The sequence below is a fragment of the Python bivittatus genome, unplaced genomic scaffold (genome assembly GCF_059951505.1).
Source record: "Python bivittatus isolate LINGU-HERP-01145 unplaced genomic scaffold, Pbiv_v1 ctg000840_np1212, whole genome shotgun sequence".
Classification (NCBI taxonomy): domain Eukaryota; kingdom Metazoa; phylum Chordata; class Lepidosauria; order Squamata; family Pythonidae; genus Python; species Python bivittatus.
Genome location: NW_028277113.1, coordinates 32146210 through 32170594, shown reverse-complemented (window position 1 = coordinate 32170594; position 24385 = coordinate 32146210). Strand labels below are relative to the sequence as shown.

General features: G+C 37.3%; 1 protein-coding gene across 6 annotated transcripts in view; it reads left to right on the top strand.

Moving 5' to 3' along the window:
* Positions 1-24385, top strand: part of PTPRM (protein tyrosine phosphatase receptor type M) — a 526420-nt gene that overhangs the window by 350297 nt on the left and 151738 nt on the right. For all 6 annotated transcript variants that reach the window (XM_088130895.1, XM_088130898.1, XM_088130896.1 and 3 more), the window contains one exon: positions 17835-17967. In XM_088130895.1, the coding sequence (XP_087987021.1) occupies positions 17835-17967 (133 nt within the window). The remainder of the gene's footprint in view (positions 1-17834; positions 17968-24385) is intronic.

The following is a 24385-nucleotide window of genomic DNA, read 5'->3' as shown; positions in this document are numbered from 1 at the left end:
CCAGAATCTTCCCCGCTCTTGCCATCCATTACATATGTGCAAAATGAAAAAGTAGATCATACCACTGGCTTCTTGACAATCTTCTGCAATGCCACTACACATTGCATTAGTCAAGAAATGCATTCATTTCTGTGGCTTTGCACATTTTCTTAATTGTCTATATTTTCAATAAAATATTGCTCTAGAAGTGTAAGAAGATCCTACAGCTGAGCTGAAGCCTTCTACAATGGTATTTCCAATTTTGCTAGAGGAAGAGTTAGAAAATCTTTTGCTGCTTCTAGGAAATATGTATTCTCTCTGCCTAGCTCTGGAGAGCACATGCCCATCAGTTCTGCTAAGGTCTCCCTTAATATCTATAGATTTTCATCTCTTTCATTATTTTCTTTTTTCCTTTTTTTCCTCTTTTATTCATCTCTGGCAAGGTCAGTGGATTTCCTGCCATGATAGCAAAGCACAGGCAGTAATTCATTGTCTGTGTATACATCAGAGAAATTCTCCAACAGCATGGGCTGAGCCAGGAAGTCAGTGGTATACTAATCTACTCTTGTCTTCCTGCCATGCTCTCCCCAGAAATTACTATTTATAAACAAATCACATGACCCTCACAGCAACCAGAGGGCCCATAATTAATTTACAGTTAAAGAGAGATTTTCTGAGTGACAGAATAAGAAAATTCCACTTGGTGAGTCAACATTCTTTCTGGATTACAAAGGGGAAAAACAGTTTTAAAGATGTAAAAACTTTTGGCAAAAAGCATAACAAGGAGTTGATGTAAAAAAGTTTAAAACGGATAAAGGGCATAGTTAATTTCAAAGATGATGATGATGATGATGTTGATGATGATGATTTTGTGAAAGTGCTTTTGAACAAATTGGAATTAAAATAGACAAATGACCAGACCTTCGTGGGAATTTTTTTTTTTTTTTTACTATTAAAGAATGCAGACAATTGGTGGACTTTACAAAACAAAAGGTAACATGAGCCAGACTGTGATGCTAACTGTAACTATGGAGTACCATTTAAGACAAAAGTATAAAGGGCACAGGAAAACAAAATAGAAAAAAGGAGGGGGAAGCTTACCTTTTCTCCTCCTCATGCAGTTGTGACACTTTCATTTTTGGATTACAATATTATAACAGCAACCACCAGAAAAGTGGCAAAAACAGCAGAGAGGAGGAGAGGATCACTAGAGCAACCTGCAGAGAGAGGAATTTCACCAGATTTAGTTCAGAAAATGTTTGAAGAACTGGGCAGTAAGTTAGCTGAATAATTTGATACTAAATCACTTGATACTAAATTGACAGTTTTTGAAAAAAGAATGGATGAAAGACTTGTAATGATGAAAGAGGAGATGAAAGAAGTTAAGATGTAAAACAAGTGTCTGGAGATATAAAACTAATGACAAAGTGGAAATTCTGGAGAGTTAGAAGTTATAGGCAGAGAGTTGGAAAGAGAACTAGATAATCTGGCTTTATTGGAATTGAGAGAGAATGAATTTTGTTTGAGATTTAGAGCAATCCCATAGGATTCTGGTGAAGATATTAGAGAAAAGTTAAGCTTTAAGCAATTTTTTTGGATTGGGATGAGGAGGATACAGAGGCAGAAATTGATAAAGTATATAGAATAAATACAAGATTTGCAAGAATAAGAAATGTTCCAAGGAATGTTTTGGTGCACTTTGTCAGGAAGAAGACAAGGGATCAAGTTTTGCAGCAGCATTTTTATACAAGACTGAAGATTGATAAGGCAGATGTAATTGTTCCTAAAGATATTCCTATTAGAATCTTGCATAAGTGAAAAGAATATTTTTTCTTGACTGAGAGATTAAAACAGAAAAAGATTCCATTTCGATGGGACAAATTGGAAGATGTGATTTTTACTTTTTAAACAGCAAAGGTTTTGACTGAATTCTGTCCAGAAGGCAAGGAAATTTCTAGAAAAATTTAAAGAGGAATTGGAGGAGATTCAAATGGAGATGTCAGATGAGACTATACAAAAACTTTAACAGGTACAACAGGAAACTGAAAGGGATGATACTGAACTAGGCACTACAGGTATTGATTTTTCTAAATTTTTGGTTGGCTTATGGATTACAAATGCTTAACATGGAATATCAATGGAGCAAATGTTCCTCAAAAGAGAGGGGGGGAATCATTATTTTAAAAAAATTAAAACAAGATATAATTTGCCTACAAGAGATACATATTAGAAAAAAGGACATAAAATATTTGATTTATAAAAATTTGGATGAAGAATTTATTTCAGTGGGAACTAAAAAAAAGAAATGGAGTTGTTTTGTATATAAATCCCCAACTAAAACCAGAACTTGTATTGACTGATAAGCATGGCAGATTTGTTGGTGTGGAAGTTAATTTGCATGGGACTAAGACTTTGATATTAGGAATTTATGCCCCAAAAGAGGTTAAAGTACTGTTCCATAAAGGACTTTTGGAGAGACTAACAGGTTTCTCTTATGAAAATTGGTGTTTGATGAGGGATTGGAATGGTGTGGACTCTCTGCAACTGGATAGAACTTCTGAGAAGAATATTAGAATTACTCATGGCAAATTACCAAAAAGTTTTTTTTTTTAATTTGATGGACAATGTAGGTTGGTTGATATATGGAGACAAAAAAAAATGGCAATTCAAGACATTACACCTACTTTTCTGAAAGACACAGATGCTTTCCAAGAATAGATAATGATTTGGATTTCAAAGAATTTAGCTACTAAGTTAGAGATATTACCAAAGACTTTTTCGGATCATAATCCTGTGAGTTTGGTTTATAAAAGGAAATCTAGTTCTTTTACAAGGAGACTAAATTAAATGTTGCTACAGAAAGAAGCAATAAGGCAGGATTATAGAAAAAAATTAAAATATATTTTTTTAAATATTTTAGATAAAGGTACTGATTGAAGAACGGTTTGGATGCAAATAAAGCTTTCATTAGAGGTTATTTTATAGAATATAATAGTGAACTCAAAAAGAAGAGTCAAAATGCAGGCTATTTTGGATGAGATAAAGAAGATGAACTATGAGGAACTAAAGTCAAGGTTAATGTGGACTTTAAAAATTATTATGTTAGATGTGCCATATGGAGAATGTGGAATAGATTGAAATCCAGGTTGTGCCTCAAAACACCTTTATGGCTCCCAGCATAAGAAGCATTTTATAGACAAGAAATAATAGGCAGACACAAATAGCTAACTTATTGTGAGATACTAGAATTTTCTCAAGGGGAATATAGAATAAAATTAAGAGAATAACTGGTGGCGGAGAGATATAGTTGTCAATGGTTTTCTTATCTACAGTTATTAGAAAGATTTAAAGTAGACAAAAGAGTTTAAGGTTTTGAACATAGTAAATAGAATTGTGTACAAATGATGAATATGTGATTGCTAAAATGTATAAACTTTTATTGAAATTTGAAACACGAAAACAAGTGAAAGAATGTATGATACCCTGGGCTAAAAATTTTGGTTGTAACAGATGAAACAATGGGAAAATATATGGTTGAAAGGATTGAAATTTATGCTATATTATAATCTTAAAGATCATTTTTATAAAATGATGTAGCGTTGGTATATGTCACCAGAGAAATTGTTTAGGATGTATAAAGGCACTTCAAATTTATGTTGGAAATGTGAACAAGAAGGGATATTTTATCATGTTTGGTGGACATGAAAAAAGTTAGAAAATTTTGGATTCAAATACATTACACTGATTCAGAGGATTTTAAAGATTAATATACAATTGAGACCAGAAGTTTTTCTTTTGGGATTGATGGACAAACAGTTGGAAAAAAGTCTTGGAACTTTGTTTTTGTATATGATAACTGCAGCAAGATTATTGCATGCACAAAGATGGAAAGATTCGGCTTTACTCACAATGGAGGAATGGTTGGTGAAGATGATGGAACTCGCTGAGATGGCTAAATTGACTTTGACCATAGAAAAGATATGGTTTATTGCTGACTGGAAACCCCTTATGGATGTTTTGCGTAAAACAGAAAAAAATAAACATGTGATTTATGGTTTTGATGATTAGACAGGATAGATTATAGAAAGAAGAGAGTCATGTTATAACCATAGAGTAAGAGGTAACTTTATAACTGTACCTATAACTGCTGTAAAGAGCGGAAGCAACTTCTTTGTATCTTTTTTTTTTAATATTTTTCTTTTATTTTTGTCCTTTCTTAAACTTTTAGCTTTCTCTTTAATTTCTTTTTATTTTCTTTTTCTTACTTTATATTTGTTTGTTTTAGTTTTTATCTTTCTTTTAATTTTTTTTTAAATAAAATAATATCTTAAAAAAATATTTCCTCAACTTGCTCTGCCAGGTCATTTCCCTAAAGCCTGGTCACTGGTTTTCTGATACCCAGAAAATCCTGGCATACCAAGGCAGTCCACTCCTCTTTGGATAAAGCTTTACTAGGGACCACCTATCCAGGGTAGTGAACAAAATAAGCAGGAAATATTATTTTGGAGTGCAATAACCAAATCAAACAGTAAGGTGGAAGAAGTGGACAGGGGAAATGGTGCCAATTCCCTTCTCCTCCTTCTTCCTCATACTCAAAAACCACCTCTCCAGCCTCTTAGAGGCTGAGGCCTAGTCTGCCTTTGTAGGAGGAGTGATCTAGACAATCAAGAGAAAGAGGAATATCCAACCACTATTCTCTGTAACCATAGAAAATGAATCATATGTAGGAGTATCTCTGGACAAGAAAAAAGACCAACAGCCAGTTCCCAAATCCACCAGGCTTTCCAAAAATCAGACTTTCCACAGCTTCTCAAGAAAGTCTGCTAGACTCTAGGCCTCAAGGAACCAGAATCCCCACCCCATAGGTAACCCAAAGGATCTGCAGGGGGCAAGAAAATCTCCTTTTCTGTCATAGTGCCCACCCTCTGGAATGTCATCCCTCCAGAGATAAAATTTACCACGTCCCTGTTGCCCTTCCACAAGTGTCAGCCTTGCAAGGTACACCAGCCAGAAAACATGCCAGGTGAACTAATTCTACTTTACTGTAAGGTTACATTAACAGAATCTTGCAAATCTGAAAGTACATTTCCCCCCTGTCCCTTTACAGCCCAAGAAACTAGGGAAGCTCCCTTCTCAGCCATTTGCCCCACCCACATTCATGCTACAGGCTAAGTTGCCTTTTATCTGACTGTTCCCTTGGCTACATCTCTTTGTCCTGTCTCCCAAGGTCCTTTCCACATACCATTACAGAAAAGCCTTAAAGACTTGGCTCTGTGCTCTGTATGTGACAGAGACTGTTTCTTGGTTGTAAAGGCCTTAATGTCAGGACTGTTCAGAGTAGGTAAGCTGTTCAGAGAGGCCCTAGATGAGGTCCTAATCAAGACCCAGACAAAAAGAAGACCTTCCTTTAGCTAGCAAAAAACACAAAGGCAAGAGCCTCAAAGCTTCAAACTACATCTCCCATTTCTTTTATCCCTAATCCCTCATGGGCACAGATCATTTTGGGAAACAGAAATGCAAACCAACTTCAACCCCAATCTAGGAAAATAAATCCCTCCCCCCCGAAAAAAAGGGCCTCAAACCATAATCTCAGCCTCCACAGGTGGGAGGCTAATAGAATTTGTCAATTTATAACTCACATAGCATCAATTACTATTTTCCAGTAACTACAATAAGAGTCATGATATCATTTGATCGATTATATGCCCTCAAGTTGTTTTCAACTCCTAGCAACCATGCAGATAGATTTTCTCCAAGTCAATCTATCCCTAACCTGTTCTTTCAGGTCTCCCAATGGTGCACTCATTGCCACTGTAACTGAGTCCATCCACCTTGCTGCTGGTTGTCCTCTTCCTCTCTTTCCTTCCACCTTTCATGATATTATTAAGCCTAGTATATTTATTCTGGTATATTTGCTGTGGTATGATCTTAGGGTGACATAACTGTTATCCTGTTATCCTTCGTTGGTTCATATACTCCATAAACTCATAGAACATAAATCAGTATCAAATGAGGAGTTTATCTGTAAACAATACAGAAAAAATACTATGATACCCTTGTGCAATTTTAACAACTCCATTTGGATTTAAAAAAAGAATTCCTTGTAAATCTCAAATATATACACTCAGCCATGCATCTAATTCCACTTTAGCTCTTTTACACATAGGATACTTATTCTGAAATTCATTTGCTAAGAATGGTGAGTTTTTGTTAGAATGGTTCATCACAACAGACTTATTTTTTAATTTAGTATCAGATCTATTTTCCATTGGTTTTATTATAGAAACTCATTTGTTTTTCCTAAAGGAGGAGCATTGATGTAGGTAATGGTATATATACAGGTAGTCCTTGCTGAACAACCCTAACTGGGACCAGCAACTCTGTCACTAAGCAAAGCAGTCGCTAAGTGGGAAATCACGTGACCGCTACTCTGCTTTCTGGCTGGAAAGAAACATGACTACACAGTTCCACACCTTTGGCTTTTGTTTGCCTCCTAACCACTCCCCTGCCCTTTGGAATGCTTGAGTGCCTGGTTACTATCTTGTACACATCAAAAGCAATGTGATCACATCGCGGACTGGGGCTGGGAGCACAGAACAACGCATAGTGACTGTAGTGGCAATCACATGACTGAGGAATGCTGCAAAGGTCGTAAATAATCGTAAATTGGCTATAAAGCTATTTTTTCAGCACCGTTGTAACTTTGCTGAATGAAGTCAGTAAGAGAGGACTACCTGTATATCTTGCTGAAGGGTGGACTAGTAAATGCTGTTAGTATAAAGGCTAGTGTTATTGTGTCCAGAAATATGCAGGAAAGAGGTGGCACCTAGTTTTTCTGGGTTACATGGATCTACTTTAGACAGTAAATCCAAATAAGACTGTACTGTAAAAAGTCATTTTTTGACATGATTATGGAAAATTTAAAAAATGACAACAAATTAACATGAGTTTCCTTAGTAGTACAATTTTTATCAAATTTGAAATGTTTGTACCATCTGTGTAGCATGTTCTGACACACACATCAGCTTCATTAACACTTGCCAATTCAGAAATATAAAGGAATTAATGTTTTGGAGAAGTTAAGTTTTCCATTTTTCTATCAGTACTTCTTCTTCCCCTTACCCCTTATGCACCTTTCAATAGAAGATGCTCTGACTCTTCTGGAGAAACTATTTGATTGGTGCAGCTTCATATAGAGGAAAAGAAGAAGGTAGAAAACTTGTGAAATTCCTTAAGTTAACTTACTTTAGGATTCCAGCCAATGATTTATATATCAAAAATAAAAACTGATATTTTATAGTTTCTTCTCCTTATTTGCTGACTTTGAACACATGAATAGATGCTGAAGCAGAATTTGAATTCATATGCTGTCTATTCTGCTAAGGAGATCATGTTCAAAAATGGGATACTCCAGATTTTGAAAAGATATAAATTAGGGTGTTGACTATAACCTGTGGGGAAATATTGTTACAAAATATGGAAATTCTTATTAGAAGTTGATATCGTTTTCATTTGAGGCTGTAACTTAGGTAAACAGACAAGGATATCCTTTTAAATCAGGATTGTCATGCAGGCCTCAAAGTAATTTCACTCATGCACATATACACACTAACCACACACTGGTTAGACTTTTCTGTCCCTTCTGTAAGGCTTGGGAAAGCAAGAAAAGTCAGAAAGAGAATCGCTGTCTCTTACCAGTATGGCTCTAGCTCCATGCACACCTTGTTTCAATTTCATCTGCCGTCCTTTTTTTGCTACCCAATTTTTTTTTAAATTGTTGGGATTAACAAAACTTTTTTTTTTTTTTTGGTGCCTCCACGTCAGTGTTGACTCCTGGCGACTACCCAGACAAGTCCCTGCAGTTTTCTTGGCAAGGTTTTTCGGAAGTGGTTTGCCATTGCCTCCTTCCTAGGGCAGAGAGAGAGTGACTGGCCCAAGGTCACCCGGCTGGCTTTGTGCCTAAGGCAGGACTAGAACTCATGGTCTCCCAGTTTCTAGCATGGTGCCATAACCATTACACCAAACTGGCTCTCTCTGTACATGCCAAAACTATGCAGCAGGTATATTTTTCAGTTACACCTACACATTTACACACACACAGAGCAGCCATATTCACATTTAGGGTGAGTTGTGGAAGTAGAGAATCTGAGCATCAGGCAAGATTGTGCAATAGTGCCCAGAGCCTTAAAAGCCTGAACCGATGGTCAATTCCTATTAGAATATTCTTGCTTAAAAATGCAGGTGCGTGGTACAAGCTGGCCGAATTCATACTTTGAGCCATAAACTTTTGCAAAATCAGTGATTACAACTTTAATCATATTTATGAAAGTCAACATTCTTTTAAAATAATAATGACTATAACCTATAGGGTGACATGGAAGATTTTGCATAGCATCTGCTGGGCAAACTTGCTCAGATTTGTTCCCAGTTGGACACCAGCCTTAGTACAAGTCCTGTGGAGTTGCCTGGGGTGCAGCCTAGCCATGTTATCTGGAATGAGTTTGAACCTGAGGAAATATAGAGGGTCCTCATGACTCAGCCACCTGTTTATTAGACTCATGCCCCTCCTGGCTGGTGACATATGATTGGTTTTTAGCAGTGGTGAATTTTTCTATTGGGGGTAGCTCCTTCACACCTTAAAGAGGCATTGATCCAACCCCTCCTCAAGAAGCCATCACTAGACCCAACTGTACTGAACAATTTTCATCCAGTATCCAACCTTCCCATTTTAGGTAAGGTTGCTGAGATGGTGGTCGCACAGCAGCTTCAGAGGATCCTTTTTTTTTTTTTATAGTACAGTAATTTTATTAAAAATTGCACTTAACAACAATAAAAAACTAATACAAACTAAAAAAGAGAGAGAGAGAAAGAAAAAATACAAGGTGCCGGGAAAAAAGGAAATAGAAAAGAAATAAAAAATAATATAGTGAAGAAGAAGAAAAATATATAAAAAATGACTTCCCCCTTCATCACAAGTATAAACAATTTAAGTAACCTATCACTTTCTCTTAAAATACAACAAATGATTTCTTCTTCCCATATCCCATCTCTTGTCTATAAACAAATCTTTAGAACCTCGTCATTTCAGTCCTGATCAGCAAAAGTCCATTAAGGATTACCAGCAAAAGGAAGGAATATAAAGTTGGTTTATCTGATCAAGGTTAAAATAAATATGTTGTTATCTAGACCCCTTTCAGTTGGGTTTCAGGCCTGGTATGGGACTGAAACAGCATTGGTTGCACTTTTTGATGACCTCTGGCAGGAGTGGGATGGATTACTGCATCCATCTTTGCTTTTTTGGACCTTACTGCAGCCTTCAGTACCATCAAATATAGTATCCTTCTGGACCAGGTGCAAGGGTTGTGGTGGGTAGCACATGTCAGCCTGCAAGGTAGTCCAAATGAGAAGCACACCTAGAAGTATTAGCTCTAACTTTATTGTAAGATTACAGTAACAGAATTTTGCAAGTCTGAAAGTACATCTCTCCTGCTTCTCATTTACAGTCCAAGAAACTAGGGAGGGTCCCTTCTGAGATGTTTACCACAACCCCATTCCTTCTGTGGACTCAGCTGCCACTTACCTGATAGTTGTCTAGTCTGTGACTCTTCCTCCTGTCCCCCAAGGTCATTCCCACATACCATTGCAGCGCTGTATTGTGCTGGTTCTCCTCTTTCTTCACAGCCAGTTTCAGTCAGTGTTGATTGGGAGCAAGAGGACTTGTCCTCAGTCCCTACATTGTGGGATACCACAGGGTTCGGTACTTCCTCTGCTCCTGTTTAACATCTACACCAAGCTGCTTGGTGAGGTTATCCGTAACCATGGGGTGAGGTATCATCAGTATGCAAGTGGTACCCATCTGTATATCTTGCCCTGGCAAAGTAAGCAATGCTGTTGATGTCCTGTCTTTGTGCCTGGAGGCTATGGAGGTTTGGATGGGGAACAACAGGCTTCAGCTGAACCATGAGTGGTTTTGGGTTTTGGCACTACCAGCATCTGGGAATTTACTGTCTTTAGTTCTAGATGGGACGGCACTGCCCTAGACAGACCCAGTGTGCAATCTGGGGTCCTTCTGGACTCACGATTCCTGCTTGACGAGCAGGTGGTAGTCGTGGCTAGGAGGACCTTCACACAGCTTCAGGTTGTGCGCCAATTGTGCCATTCCTGGATCAGGAGGCCCATGCTCAGTCACCACCCCATGGATTGCTGTAACATGCTCTACATGGCCCTGTCCTTGAACAGCATCTGGAAGCTTCAGCTGGTACAAAATGCAGTGGCGCAGGCAGTTATATACACACCTAGAACAGTACACATTACACTTCTGCTCCATGAGCTTTATAGGTTACCAGTATGCTTCTAGATTCAATTCAAGGTGCTGGTAATGACCTATAAAACCCTACATGGCATGGAACTAGATTATTTGGGAGACCACCTCTCCCCAATCACATCTACCCATCCCATCAGGTCTGGCAGGAAGGGCATCTTGCATGTTGTCATCTGACACCACCCAGAAGGAGAGCCTTTTCTGCTGCAGCACCTGCCCTTTGGACTATCTTTACCCCTGAGGTCAGACAGGTTCTGCTGGCCTTCCAGAAAGGCCTGAAAATATGGTTTTGTCATCTGGCCTGTGGATCTGGGACTGTGGGTATGAAGCCTATAAAGTGGCTGTATTAATAGGGAAACTGAGTGTGCTCTCCCACAGATTATGGTTTTTTTAATGGTTTTTGTTATGTTTTTGGTTTTTTTGTTGTATTGTTTTTTGTGTTTTTTAACTTTGTATACCGCTTAGAGTCACATATGTGAGCTGGGTGGCTATATAAATTTACCAAATAAATAAATAAACTTAAATAAGAAAGTATTTTGGTTAAGAAATAAAATAAACAGAATTCATTCTACTAAACCTATTGAGACTGAATTAAGGTTACATTTGGTAGATGTACAAATAATGCTTCACTCTTACTTCAGGATCTACATGCTTTTTAAGTTGTTTATTTTGGTCCTTGGGTATCTGGATCAAACAAACAAAACATTCAGAGCTGCCAGCACACATACACCAATTTATATTTTTTAACATTAGCATAATATTATATTGTTCCTGCCAGGGAATTTTTGCAAGAATTTTCGGGTGTTGCTGGCATAGGAGCTATTCTGATTATCACTGTTGTACTGGCTACATGCCACTAAAAGCCACATTGACATCATATGCGTCATAAAAATGACACAGATGATGCAACTTGTATCAAATGTGTCATGACATAAATTGCATATTTCATGCAATTAGTGTGCTAACACAGATCATTCCTCCCTTCCACTTCCCTGCTGTATGTAGAATAGTATCAGTGGGATGGGAGTGAATGCACAATGAGTTGGGGAGAACTACAATTTGCATGGCTTTTATCCTCCTCCTTATTCTCTTCCATGCTTAAATCTTTTGCCCCCTTCATATTCCAAGCTCCCTATCTGTCATCAGTCCTGAATACAGCCTTTTAGGATTTAGGGTCCCTGTTCATTCCCAGCTGAAAATACAGATGAGTCTCTTGAACCGATGTCTTTAGCATTTGACCCAGTTTCTGCATCAACAACACTGCAGCTGCAAGTGCACAGGATCACATACTGCTACAAAAAGGAAAATCTTGAATATTTTCAAGACACCATTTCATTCTGGTAAGCCCCTTGAATTAGGTAATAAAAAAAAGATGCACACCTCTATTTGACAATTTAGTCCAGTCCTAATTTACATGAATCTATGTGCCTAATCACAATGCAGCTGTCACACAGGAGTATAGCATTTCATTTCCTAACTTTGCCTGCAATATGGGTAGGCACTGAAAAGTGATACTACTTGGATCCTGCTGTCTAAATAATAATTTGATTGAATGTCTCTTAAAGATATAAATTTCTGAAGGTGTGATCATTTTCTTTTCCCTCAGGAAGAACAAATGGATGTTTACCAGTTTCCATAATGCACAGGTCAAAAGTCATAGCAAGAGAAAGCAAAATAGAGGAAATATAAAACTATCTTGGGCCAGTTATATCAGGATCTGCCAACTTCTGTAATTGGTTACTGTTCAGTCCATGATGTTCTTTTTTAAAAAAAATATTCTAAAGTGTTGCCCTTGCAATAGTTGATAGGAACATCTGTACAAGACATCCGGTTACAAAAATGGCTGACGAACAAGTACATTTAATGTTGATGAAAAGAAATGCCCCCACTTCTGGTTGGACTTAAAGTAAAAATTAAAGTGCAGTCAATATGTTCTCATAAAGAATGGGATTCATGAATAAAGTAACATCTCAGAAGAAATATATACCATTATGTACACACGTATAATATAATGTTACATTTAACAGGGGTAGTAATGAGTTCAGTGTAGTGAATTAGTGATTTACACTCCAATGTATTTATATTAAATCATTTTCATACCTCTGGCTTTGACTGTACATTCCAGCTGGCAGTTACATGCAATGAAGTCATGTATTTCAGTGGCACTAATAGATGATTACTTAATGTCCAGACTGTGTAAGAGCTCATATGGCTTAGCAAACATGAGACCACAACTGCTTACTAAGATATCAGGACTAGCTTTATTGGTGGCAATTGCAGACCACAGTTCCTCAACCTGGTGCCCTTCATATGTGTGGCTGTAAGGTCTCGGTATCTCCAGCCAACATGCAACTGATAGTTAATCACATCTGGAGGGTATTGGAGAAGGCTGTTGCAAATATTTGTCTTTTTGCCCTTAGATACTGTATTACCTTTTATTACCATTAATGCTTAATTTAATAATTAATTAATACCCATTAATTCCTGGCAAATAGAAGGGGTACAAATGGAAGCAGTTGTTGTTTAGTCGTTAAGTCGTGTCCGACTCTTCGTGACCCCATGAACCATATTGCGCCAGGCCTTCCTGTCCTTCACTGCCTCCCTGAGTTTGCTCAGTTTCATGCTCATTGCTTCAGTGATGCTATCTAACCATCTCATCCTCTGCCGTCCTCTTCTCCTTTTGCCTTCAATCTTTTCCAGCATCAGGGTCTTCTCCAAAGAGATCTCTCTTCGCATTAGGTGACCAAAGTATCTGAGCTTGAGCTTCATTATTGATCCTTCCAATGAGCAATCAGGGTTGATTTCCTTTAAGATTGACTGGTTTGACCTCCTAGCAGTCCAGGGGACTCTCAAGAGTCTTCTCCAGCACCACAGTTCAAAGGCATCAATTCTTCGGCGCTCAGCCTTCTTTATGGTCCAGCTCTCACAGCCATACATTACTACTGGAAAAACCATAGCTTGGACTATGCGGATCTTTGTCGGCAAGGTGACATCTCTGCTTTTTAATATGCTATCTAGGCTTGCCATAGCTTTCCTCCCAAGGAGCAAGCGTCTTTTAATTTCATGGCTGCAGTCTCCGTCTGCGGTGATCTTGGAGCCCAAATAAATGAATTCTGTTACTGCTTCCATTTCTACCCCTTCTATTTGCCAGGAATTGATGGGTCCAGATGCCATGATCTTAGTTTTTTTAATGTTGAGTTTCAAGCCAGCTTTTGCACTCTCCTCTTTCACCCTCATCAAGAGGCTCTTTAGTTCTTCTTCACTTTCTGCCATTAGGGTGATATCGTCTGCATATCTGAGGTTGTTGATGATTCTCCCTGCAATCTTAATTCCAGCTTCTGATTGTTCCAGGCTGGCATTTCTCATGATGTACTCTGCATATAGGTTAAATAAGCAGGGTGACAGTATACAGCCTTGTCGTACACCTTTCCCTATTTTGAACCAATCGGTTGTTCCATGACCGGTTCTAACTGTTGCTTCTTGGCCCGCATACAGATTTCTCAGGAGACAGGTAAGGTGGTCTGGTACTCCCATCTCTTTAAGAATTTGCCACAGTTTGTTGTGATCCACACAATCAAAGGCTTTTGCATAGTCAGTGAAGCAGAAGTAGATATTTTTCTGGAACTCTCATGCTTTCTCCATGATCCAGCGAATGTTGGCGATTTGATCTCTAGTTCCTCTGCCTCTTCGAAACCCAGCTTGTACATCCAGTAGTTCTCGGTTCATGTATTGCTGAAGCCTAGCTTGTAGGATTTTGAGCATAACCTTGCTAGCATGTGAAATGAGTGCAATTGTGCGATAGTTTGAGCATTCTTTGGCATTGCCCTTCTTTGGAAGTGGAACATAAACTGATCTTTTCCAATCCCGTGGCCACTGTTGCATTTTCCAAACTTGCTGGCATATTGAGTGCAGCACTTTAACAGCATCATTTTAATATTTTAAATAACTCAGCTGGAATACTGTCATCTCCACTAGCTTTGTTGTTAGCAATGCTTCCTAAGGCCCACTTGACTTCACTCTCTAGGATGTCTGGCTCAAGGTCAGTGATCACACCAGCGTGGACATCAGGGACATTAAGATCTTTCTTGTATAGTTCTTCTGTGTATTCTTGCCACCTCTTCTTAATCTCTTCTGCTTCTGTTAGGTCCCTGCCTTTTTTGTCCTTTATCATGCCCATCTTTGCACTAAACGTTTCTTTGATATCTCCAATTTTCTTGTAGAGATCTCTAGTCTTCCCCATTCTATTGTTTTCCTCGATTTCTTTGCATTGTTCATTTAAGAAGGCCTTCTTATCTCTCCTTGCTGTTCTCTGGAAATCTGCATTCAGTTGCTTATATCTTTCCCTTTCGCCCTTGCTTTTCGCATTCCTTCTTTCCACAGCTATTTGTAAAGTCTCATCAGACAGCCATTTTGCTTTCTTGAATTTCTTTTTCTTTGGGATGGTTTTAGTTGCTGCCTCCTGTACAATGTTACGGACCTCCGTCCATAGTTCTTCAGGCACTCTGTCTACCAAATCTAATCCTCTAAATCTATTCATCACCTTCACTGTGTACTCACAAGGAATATGATCTAAGTCATACCTGAGTGGTTAGTGGTTTTCCCTATGTTCTTCAATTTAAGCCTAAATTTTGCAGTAAGAAGCTCATGATCTGAGCCACAGTCAGCTCCTGGTCTTGTTTTTGCTGTCTGTATAGAGCTTCTCCATCTTTGGCTGCAAAGTATATAATCAATCTGGTTTCGGTATTGACCATCTGGTGATGTCCATGTGTAGAGTCGTCTCTTGTGTTGTTGGAAAAGAGTGTTTGCTATGACTAGCTTGTTCTCTTGCCAGAACTCTATTAGCCTTTGCCCTGCTTCATTTTGTACTCCAAGGCCAAACCTGCCTGTTATTCCGATTACTCCTTGACTTCCTACTTTAGCATTCCAATCCCCTATGATGAAAAGGACATCTTTTTTTGGTGCTAGTTCTAGAAGGTGTTGTAGGTCTTCATAGAAGCGGTCAACTTCAACTTCTTCAGCATCAGTGGGAAGCAGTAACAGACTTCATTTATTTGGGCTCCAGGATCACGGAGACAGTAGCCATGAAATTAAAAGAAGCTTGCTCCTTGGGAGGAAAGCTATGGCAAACATAATCAGCATATTAAAAAGCAGAGACATCACCTTGCCGACAAAGATCCACATAATCAAAGCTATGGTTTTTCCAGTAGTAATGTATGGCTGTGAGAGCTGGACCATAAAGAAGGCTGAGCGCCGAAGAATTGATGCCTTTGAACTGTGGTGCTGGAGAAGACTCTTAAGAGTCCCTTGGACTGCTAGGAGGTCAAACCAGTCAATCTTAAAGGAAATCATTGGAAGGATTGATAATGAAGCTCAAGCTCAGATAGGTTGGTCTCCTAATGCAAAGAGAGGACTCCTTGGAAAAGACCTTGATGCTGGGAAAGATTGAAGGCGAAAGGAGAAGGGGACGCAGAGGATGAGATGGTTAGATAGCATCACTGAAGCAATGAGCATGAAACTGAGCAAACTCAGGGAGGTAGTGAAGGACAGGAAGGCCTGGCACAATATGGTTCATGGGGTCACGAACAGTCAGACATGACTTAACGACTGAACAACAACAACTGTCTTACTACTAAGGCCATAAGGAAAATGTGACAAACTTAAATGGATATAAAATAGATTGAATTGTGGTTGTGCATCTCTTGTACTCTTTTCCAGCATGGGACCACAGTTCCCCCACTGCTGATCTTTGTGTAGAGTTACAGCAAAGGCCATAGTACGAACACAGTTGGCTATTAAAAAAAAAAAAAACAGAAAGGCTGTAGTGAAAATAACTATAGCTTGCTGGCAGTGTAAAAACACTGACAGTGTAAATTTGTGTGGCCCAGTAGTAAAATATTACCATCTGTAGATCATTATTTCCTCACACTTGGCACATATAAAACATCTGGCTCTCTCAATACTTTCCTCACTTCCCGCTTCTTAATCATGGAAATAACAAAAAGCAAGATAAAAAATTGTGAGATATGCCATGTGAGGAATAATTCAATACTACTAAATACTGGGACAACCAGAGTAGTACTTCCTCTGGTTAGCAACCTTGATATTGTGTTCATTTGTCAAGTTGATATATAATTGGTTCTGGGAATTTTCCAGTGCAGAGAGGATATATTTATCCTATTTGTAGATCGAAAACAAGTTCAATTCTTTATTAGGCACAAAATGGATAGTCATTGTTCAACTAACATTTCAGTTAATTTGTGAGACTGTGCCTGTAAGCTAGCAAAAAGAATTTTGTAAGCCTGATTTTTGCTTGATTTAATGTGAATTTATTTATTTGTTTTATTTGTTATTTACTTACTTATGCTATATGTTGCTGTATTTCCAAAGATTCAAAGTGGCATTGAAAGTCTGACATCATTAGATGTTGAGTAATTTAAAAACCCTGCCTCAGAAGGATTCATTAATACAGTTTCTATGCAAATGATGGCCAACCCCCCCCCCCCACTTAATCAGAGTACTCAAAGACCTTGATGCTATTGTGTGCAGTTCCCCAAATGTTAAAATATAATTACATTTTACTCTTTTCTCATTCACGTCCATGTCAGTTCACAGGAAATTTAATTAGAAAGCTTATAAATCAGACTTGTTTCCAGGATGGTTTGTCTACCTTGTGAAGGTGACATGGGGCCTCAAATGATGGATACTGTCATATTTTGATTAAAATGTCAGAAGGCCTGTAAGGAGGTCAACATAGTGAACTGAATAATGTAGCCTTAACGGTATTAATGCTAAAGTTATTTTTCAGGAAAATGAATGTTCATAAGACATAGATTCTAACGTTCTGTCACATTATGCAATAAACAGAACAAACAGTTTTGTTTTGTTTTTGTAATGAGGAGGTTATAAAAGCTTAAGACAGTAGCTGCTGTAAGGCACTGGTTATCTCATTTAAACAGATATGAAATGTAGGTGCCAGTGGTATGATCATCAGCTGTTTTCTATTTTATGAATAAATTGCTTAGAAGGACTCATTTGCCTGCCAGATGTGACCTAGATTTAGATTTCCAAAGGCAAAAAAGTCTATTGTGTAAAAACAAAACAATTGCTGGTAAAAGGCATGCTAAATTAGCTTATCTCACATTTCCAGGTGTTTAAGCTAATATGTTAAGGAATTAGTGCTACATTTATTAAAAAAATTGCAAAATACATTTCAGCAAATTAAATTTGGATAAAAGCTTACAATAGTTATTGTTTCAATAACTACAATAAAATAGCAAAACAAACTGGGAAGGCAACACCTATAATATAAAATATAACAAATTGGTTTGTGAAAACAGGGCAGTAAGCTGTTGGCACTAAAATTTAGTTTGGCATTAGGAGTAATTACATTTTCTATAAACAACAGCAAGTCCTAGAAATAAAAGATTTAATGCCTGCCAGCCATGATAACTCTTCTTCTTATGATAATAAACTAATAAGCAAAGCATTCAATGTCTTAATTATTTTCTTGTCTCTTTTCAAATATTGACTTTAGGTGCTGCCACTAGGAAGCCAGACCCTGAACCAGAGAAGCAAACTGATCATACTGTTAAAATTGCTGGCGTCATTGCAGGAATCTTGCTGTTTGTTATTATATTTCTTGGAGTTGTATTAGTTATGAAGAAAAGGTGAGTAGTTAATACATTCTATTCTGCTTAATTATTATATTTTATTTTGCCCAATAAACATACTTCTCTGAGTGTTTACGGTCATAAATCTCCTGTATATTTTTAAATAAAATATATCCAAACTTTTTGACCAACCCCTTTTATGGGTGACTTTAAAGAAGTAATGCTGCTTATTACACCTAAAGTTTGCAAGTGTTGAATGAACTCTGACGGCATTTTCCTTTGACAGAATTCTAAGCAAATTAATGTTAGAGTACTTGTGTTAAAATACCCTGACCCTGACAAGTCTATCAGAATATACTGCATGATCAGCCCAATGACATAAGAATAATGTTTATCGGTATCTCTACTGTAACTTGGAGCTAAGGTGAATATTTAATTCCATATGGAAATCATGTAAAATTGCTCAATCAAATGGGCAAGAAGTTGCACAAGCAATTATAGAAAGTAAGTAACATCTTTGGTTTAGTTTTATTGCTTGTACAACAATCCAGTGGAAGAAAAAAATAGCTCTTCCCAAATGGACAGTTCCTTCCACGTGCAAAAGAAAACCTTTAAATTCAATCCAATTCAAGGACAAATGTGAATTTGCTATTTGATTTTTCTTGAAAATTCATATTTTTCTGTCCATAGGGAAAAATAAAATAAAATGATTATACAATATTAGTTTCATTCCAGATAATTTGGGGCATATTTACCAAGTGTTGTAAGGGCAGGGAAAGAATTTGTTCGGAATATTATTAGAGGTTTGATAACTGATTAATATGAATAGCATTATGGAAATATCAGGCTTCGGAACCTCTGAATAACATCAAGAGGTAATATCAAAGAGAAAAAGACACTATTTAAGGCAATGTAAGTAGTGAATATTGCATACTACATTAGGAAAACTGTAAAATCAGTATCTTTATAGTAATTTAGTTTATGCTTAGATTCTTTCTTAAATTTTTATTACAAATTTAGAAAAAGAACACAAAAATACAAAAAAACCAACTTACTAAAAATATCAAAACAATTATAAAAAAATTTAAAATAGAAGAACATCATTAATAACAGAAACAAGCAAAACAGAAAAAAGGAAAAAAATATGGAAAATCTAGGCTTATCACCTATATATGATGCATGAAACAATTTATGAACATTTCAAATGAGAAAACAAACTGTTGTTGCAAAATATCATGAAATCTGTGTCAAAGGGAAATATATTGCATTATTTTTCATTAAACCTAAGTATAATAATTAATAAACCTATTAATTAGTAAACCTCTTGATTGATGGGATTGTAATGTCTTTGAAAAAGATTTGAATGATTGTTTTTAGAATTTCCCTAAATTCATATTATTTAAATGGTATAGACCTTGGAGAGTTTAAGCCATGAAGTAATCTGTCAATTAGCTAGATTCAGAAGATATTTCATGTAGATTAGTTGTATATTAGTAAATCACCATAGAAGATCACTTCGTTAATGTAACAGAAGGGATTTATAAAGAAATTGGAAAGAAATTAATGACAGAAGTAAATGAACATCTGTGAGAAAACCTCTGGTATTAAATTTGGGTCTTGGGTGAACATTGCATCTCTGCATTCATAAAAATATATAAAAATACTTTTGACTTACTTTGATCCCTTTGAAGAAATAAACCCAACCACTATGAAATGGCAATCTAGCCTAAAGAAGAATATGCCCCAGAAGAGGAAGAATCTAAATTACATGTCTAGATCAAGAAATGTTTATGTTTACTTTGATATAACTGCCCTTCTCCAGAATAATAATTTGTCCATTACCAGAAAGTATGTTAAACTAAAAACTGGGAAACCTAAAGTCATAATGTGAGTGAGGATCTTCCAATGGCAGCATGTACATACTTTTAGGAACTACAAGCCAGAATTGCAAAGGAAATACTTACATGGGATTTCAGAAATGAAGCATCACAAGTATGGTTCATGCAAGAAAGGAAGCTGAGAATCTCTGGGGTATATCATTTGTTCTCATTCTGAGCCAGTTCTTAGCAAATATGAGGTTTCCCCTGCCATTTCATTCCTTAATATAGTGGAAGTATTATGCAGGTAGTTCTCTAACATATATCTTTTTTTCTTTTTCATTTCTGATCCTGCTCTTAGAACATATTCATTTTTATTTTTGTTTGCTTGTTTTCCTATTCCATTTTTTCTTTTATGTTGCTTGTGATGTTATAAACCACCATCCATCTCCATCCTCTCCAGAATCAGTACATCGAGCATGGATCTTTCTGCAGCAGGGAAACCTATATACACTGATAAATAATTCTAGCAAGGATTTGGGTGACAAATGGATTATGAATATGTTTATAGGTCTTCAAACCCTATTTGATCTATCTTAATAGTTTAAAACAAAATGAAACAATACCATAAAATAACAGGGCTGATGAAGCAATTTTTATGATATGATTGTTTTAGCTTGGTTAGAATTCCATTTTTAGGTTGGGAATGAGTGTGCGTATTATTTTTCAAGTTAGTAATATAGCAAACTAAAATCTGCAGAGTAAGTATATCAATTTGTCAAGTTGTGTGGTTGTATAGCCACAGTTTCAGGATAAGTATAGTTTATCCACAATGAAACTATACCACATAGTTTCTCTTTCTCAAAATATTTGTATGCTTAATATATTGTGCCCATGCTTTCAGCATTCAGAGGACTTTTAAAACAATTAGGCTTGTGATCTAAATCAAACCTGAATCAGTCCTTCAGAAGTTAATGCTGCATTCATTTACCATGCAAGCAAAGGTAGCAGAAGTTTCACTTCTCCAAAAAATGTTTGAAAATAATGAGTTGTTCTTTTTTTGCAAAGAGATTATAGTTTTAAATTATAGATTTGTAACATGAATTGTGTAATTTTTTTTAAACAATCTATTGTTTGGTATTTTGAAGTGGTGCCTTAATGCCTGTTACATTTGGCTTTGCAGCATTAATTCTATGTACTTCTGGTAAAAAAAAAAGGTGCAGTCTGGCAGGAACTGCTGCTTCCAGTAAGGTCAGGTTTGGAAGATCACTTGCTTCATTCCCAATTCGGTATATGTTTGAATCCTCTCTTTTTAAATATCAATTAGTTTTCAGCCTGTTCTGATAGCATTTCATTCATACCTCTTCAAAATATATGGCTTAGCAGATGTATTTAACTGAAGTTTTTTAATTTCCAGTAAAAAAAAAAATCCAGTAGAAAATTCCTTCACATATTGGTTATGATGTTATAAACCATCATCCATCTCCATCCTCTCCAGAATCAGTACACTGAGCATGGATCTTTCTGCAGCAGGGAAACCTATATACATAAATCTTTAATATCACCCTTCCGTGTTATTATGACTCTGTGATTGCTTTTTGATGCTCAGTATACAGATGGCAGAAAAGTGTACAGGTAGTCCTCGCTTAACGACTGTTTAACAACGGTTTGAAATTACTACGGACTCGGAAAGGGTGCTTTACAGCCTGTACAGCACTTCCAGCCATCATACAATGTTGGGTCGCCCCCCCGCTCCCACAGTCACGTGGCTGCATTTCAGATGCTTAGCAACCAGCTCGCCTTTACAACCAGTTGCCAAGCACTCCACAATCATATGATCGCCATTTGCAATCTTGTTTGCCAGCTTCCCCAGAAAGTCAGTGCAGGGAAGGTTGCAAGTGGAGGGGACAGAGGGAAACCTCTCAGCGGCGTGCAGGAATGGAGCTCAAATCCTGAAGATTTGAGCTCCATTTCTGCACACAGCCATGAGGTTTCCCCTCCCCCTCTCATTGGTGTGCAGGAATGGAACTCAAATCCTGAAGATTTGAGCTCTGTTCCTCCAGCCCCATGAAGGATTTCTGTCAGGCCCAGCCCAAGAACAATAGTGAAACAGTCCAGTCAAGTATAGTTCCTTTATTTGCTTACACCTTATAGACAAAATCTTGCCAAACTAAATCTATACTGCAGCAACCAGTGAATATACCCTGGGAGATTCTAGGGAGTGGCTATCCTGAACCTCTTACTCTTCCCATGCTCCTCTTGCGGGCTGTATTTTCTTTTGTCTCCTTTCACCTCCGGAATGCAACCCCTCCCTCCTGATAGCCTTGATCTCCCACATCACTCTCCTGGTAGATACATTCCATCACTATTTCCCCTCCGACCACAGAAAGAAGGAAAAACCCTTCTGTGGGCTTTAGGAACAGTTGAGAGCAAAAGGGCTGCCTGCCGGGAGGATTTCAGCTCTGTGCGAAGTTGAAATCCTTCAGCAGACAGCTCTTTTACTCTGTCCATTTAATGAGCCGGGAGATCACTTAACGACCACAACTGGGAGTGCCTGGATTGCAGTCTTTGACCAAAGCAGTCACACTCGCTTAATGACTGCTTTGCTCAGTGATTGAGATTCCAGTCCCAATTGTGTTCATCAAGCAAGGACTACTTGTATCTATATATTTTATATGGTAATCTCTAGTAAAGTGCCTTGTGTGCATTTGTGTGTGTGTGTGTGTGTGTGTGTGTGTGTGAATTAGGCTTCTTCATAGCTGAGAATGCTGATTCCAGCTATGGATGTCTTAGGACTCGCGTGGATCTTGGGAACTGAAATCATGCAGTTTTGGGAGTATGGCAGCAGTGTTGCCTTGTTTCACTTCTAGGATATGGACTAGTGCAGGTAAATATTAAGTACATTTATTTAGTTTCATATCATAGATTCATGTCATCGGTAGTTAAAACAAAAGCTTGATAATCTGTAGTAGTAGCCATGGGCTATCAAGATCTGACGCTTAATCAAAATAATAAAAAAGACATAACTTTTCAGTACAAAAGGATGCTACTACTAGACTGTGGATAATAGCAGAGCTGACCATGCTGAATAAATTATGCTGCAGACTACCACATTTCTTGGCTGTTTATAAATTATATAAGAACCGCAATATCAAGCAGAAAATCAGCCAGGTCTTACTTGTCTTAAATTTATTATAAAGCTTATCTTTCTCAATGAAGTTTTCACAGGCATAAAACTATTTGTCAAAGAAGTTTTCACAGGCACAAAACTATGATTTAGTTTTGATAGGCATAATAGCCACTTACGACTTTATTTTACCATAGTAAGAGCCATTGGGATGTATGACTGTTTTGTATAATGCAGCAATGTCAGAAAATTCAGGCCATGTAAAAGGTGCTTTCCTTATATTTTTTCTTCCAGTAGCTGAAGTTACCATAGTATGAGAAGAACCTGGGTGGCAGGCTTTCCTCATGTCCTCTGACCATTTAGTCTTCTAGATAAATAAATGAATTTTTGGTGGTATGAGAATAAAATAAAAAAAATAAACACATGTTGTTTCCATAACTGTAAAGTAATGTTAAAAGGCACTATTTTATTATTCCCATTGATTTATGTAGAAGCTTCAACATATGAACCAGTGATTGGATTTATTTATCCACGGTTGATTGAATAAATCACAATTACTTCAGTTCACCTAAAATACTGTGTCTTGCAAACCACAACGACTGTGTTAAGAATATAAGAACAAGTGCCCTGCTGGATTGGACCCCTGGCCCATTTAGTCTAGCAGTCTGTTCTTACAGTGCTCAACCAACTGCACAAAGATGCCCATTAGTCTCCCAGCAGATGGCCTTCAGAGACAGTCACACTGCTATCAAGGCTATTAGCCATTGAGTCTCATGACTTCCATGAATCAGTTCAACCCCTTTTTTGAAACCAGCCAAGCTGGTAGCCAGTACCACATCTTGTGATAAAGAATTCCAAAGCTTAATTATGCATTGTGTTTTTAAAAATACACTTTGTCCTGATTCTTCCAGGATTCAATTTTATTGGGTGGCCTCTGGTTCTACTATTTTCAGAAGTGGAAAATAACTTCTTCTTGTCTACTTTAGTAAAATTACTATGCATAATTTTATACACTTCAGTCATGTTCCCTCTCATTCACCTCCTTTCTAAAAAACCAAAATATCACACCTTCCTTCATAAGTAAGCTGCTCTAGCCCCCTGAGCATCTTACTTTCTCTCACCTGAACCTTCTGTACTTCCACTACACCCTTTTTGAGGTGTGTTTCACACAATATTCCAGATGCAGTTGTGCCATTAATTTATACATAGATAGTTTTATATATTGATAGATATTGGCATCTCTATTTTCAGCACTGTTCCTTGTTATACTAATTAGCCCTAACATGCTGTTGGCTTTTTTTTTTTTTTTTTACAGAGGATGCATACTGTGTTGACACCTTCATTGAACTGTCTATGGTTATTCCAAGTTCTCTTTCTTCATCAGTCACTGCTAGCTCTGATCCCATTAATTTGTATGAGTAGTTAGGATTTTTGGCACCAATGTGCATCACTTAGTGACACTGAGACAAAAGCAAACAAATGATAGACAAAAATGATGATGTTTGAATTCAGACGTTGTTAAGGATTCTAT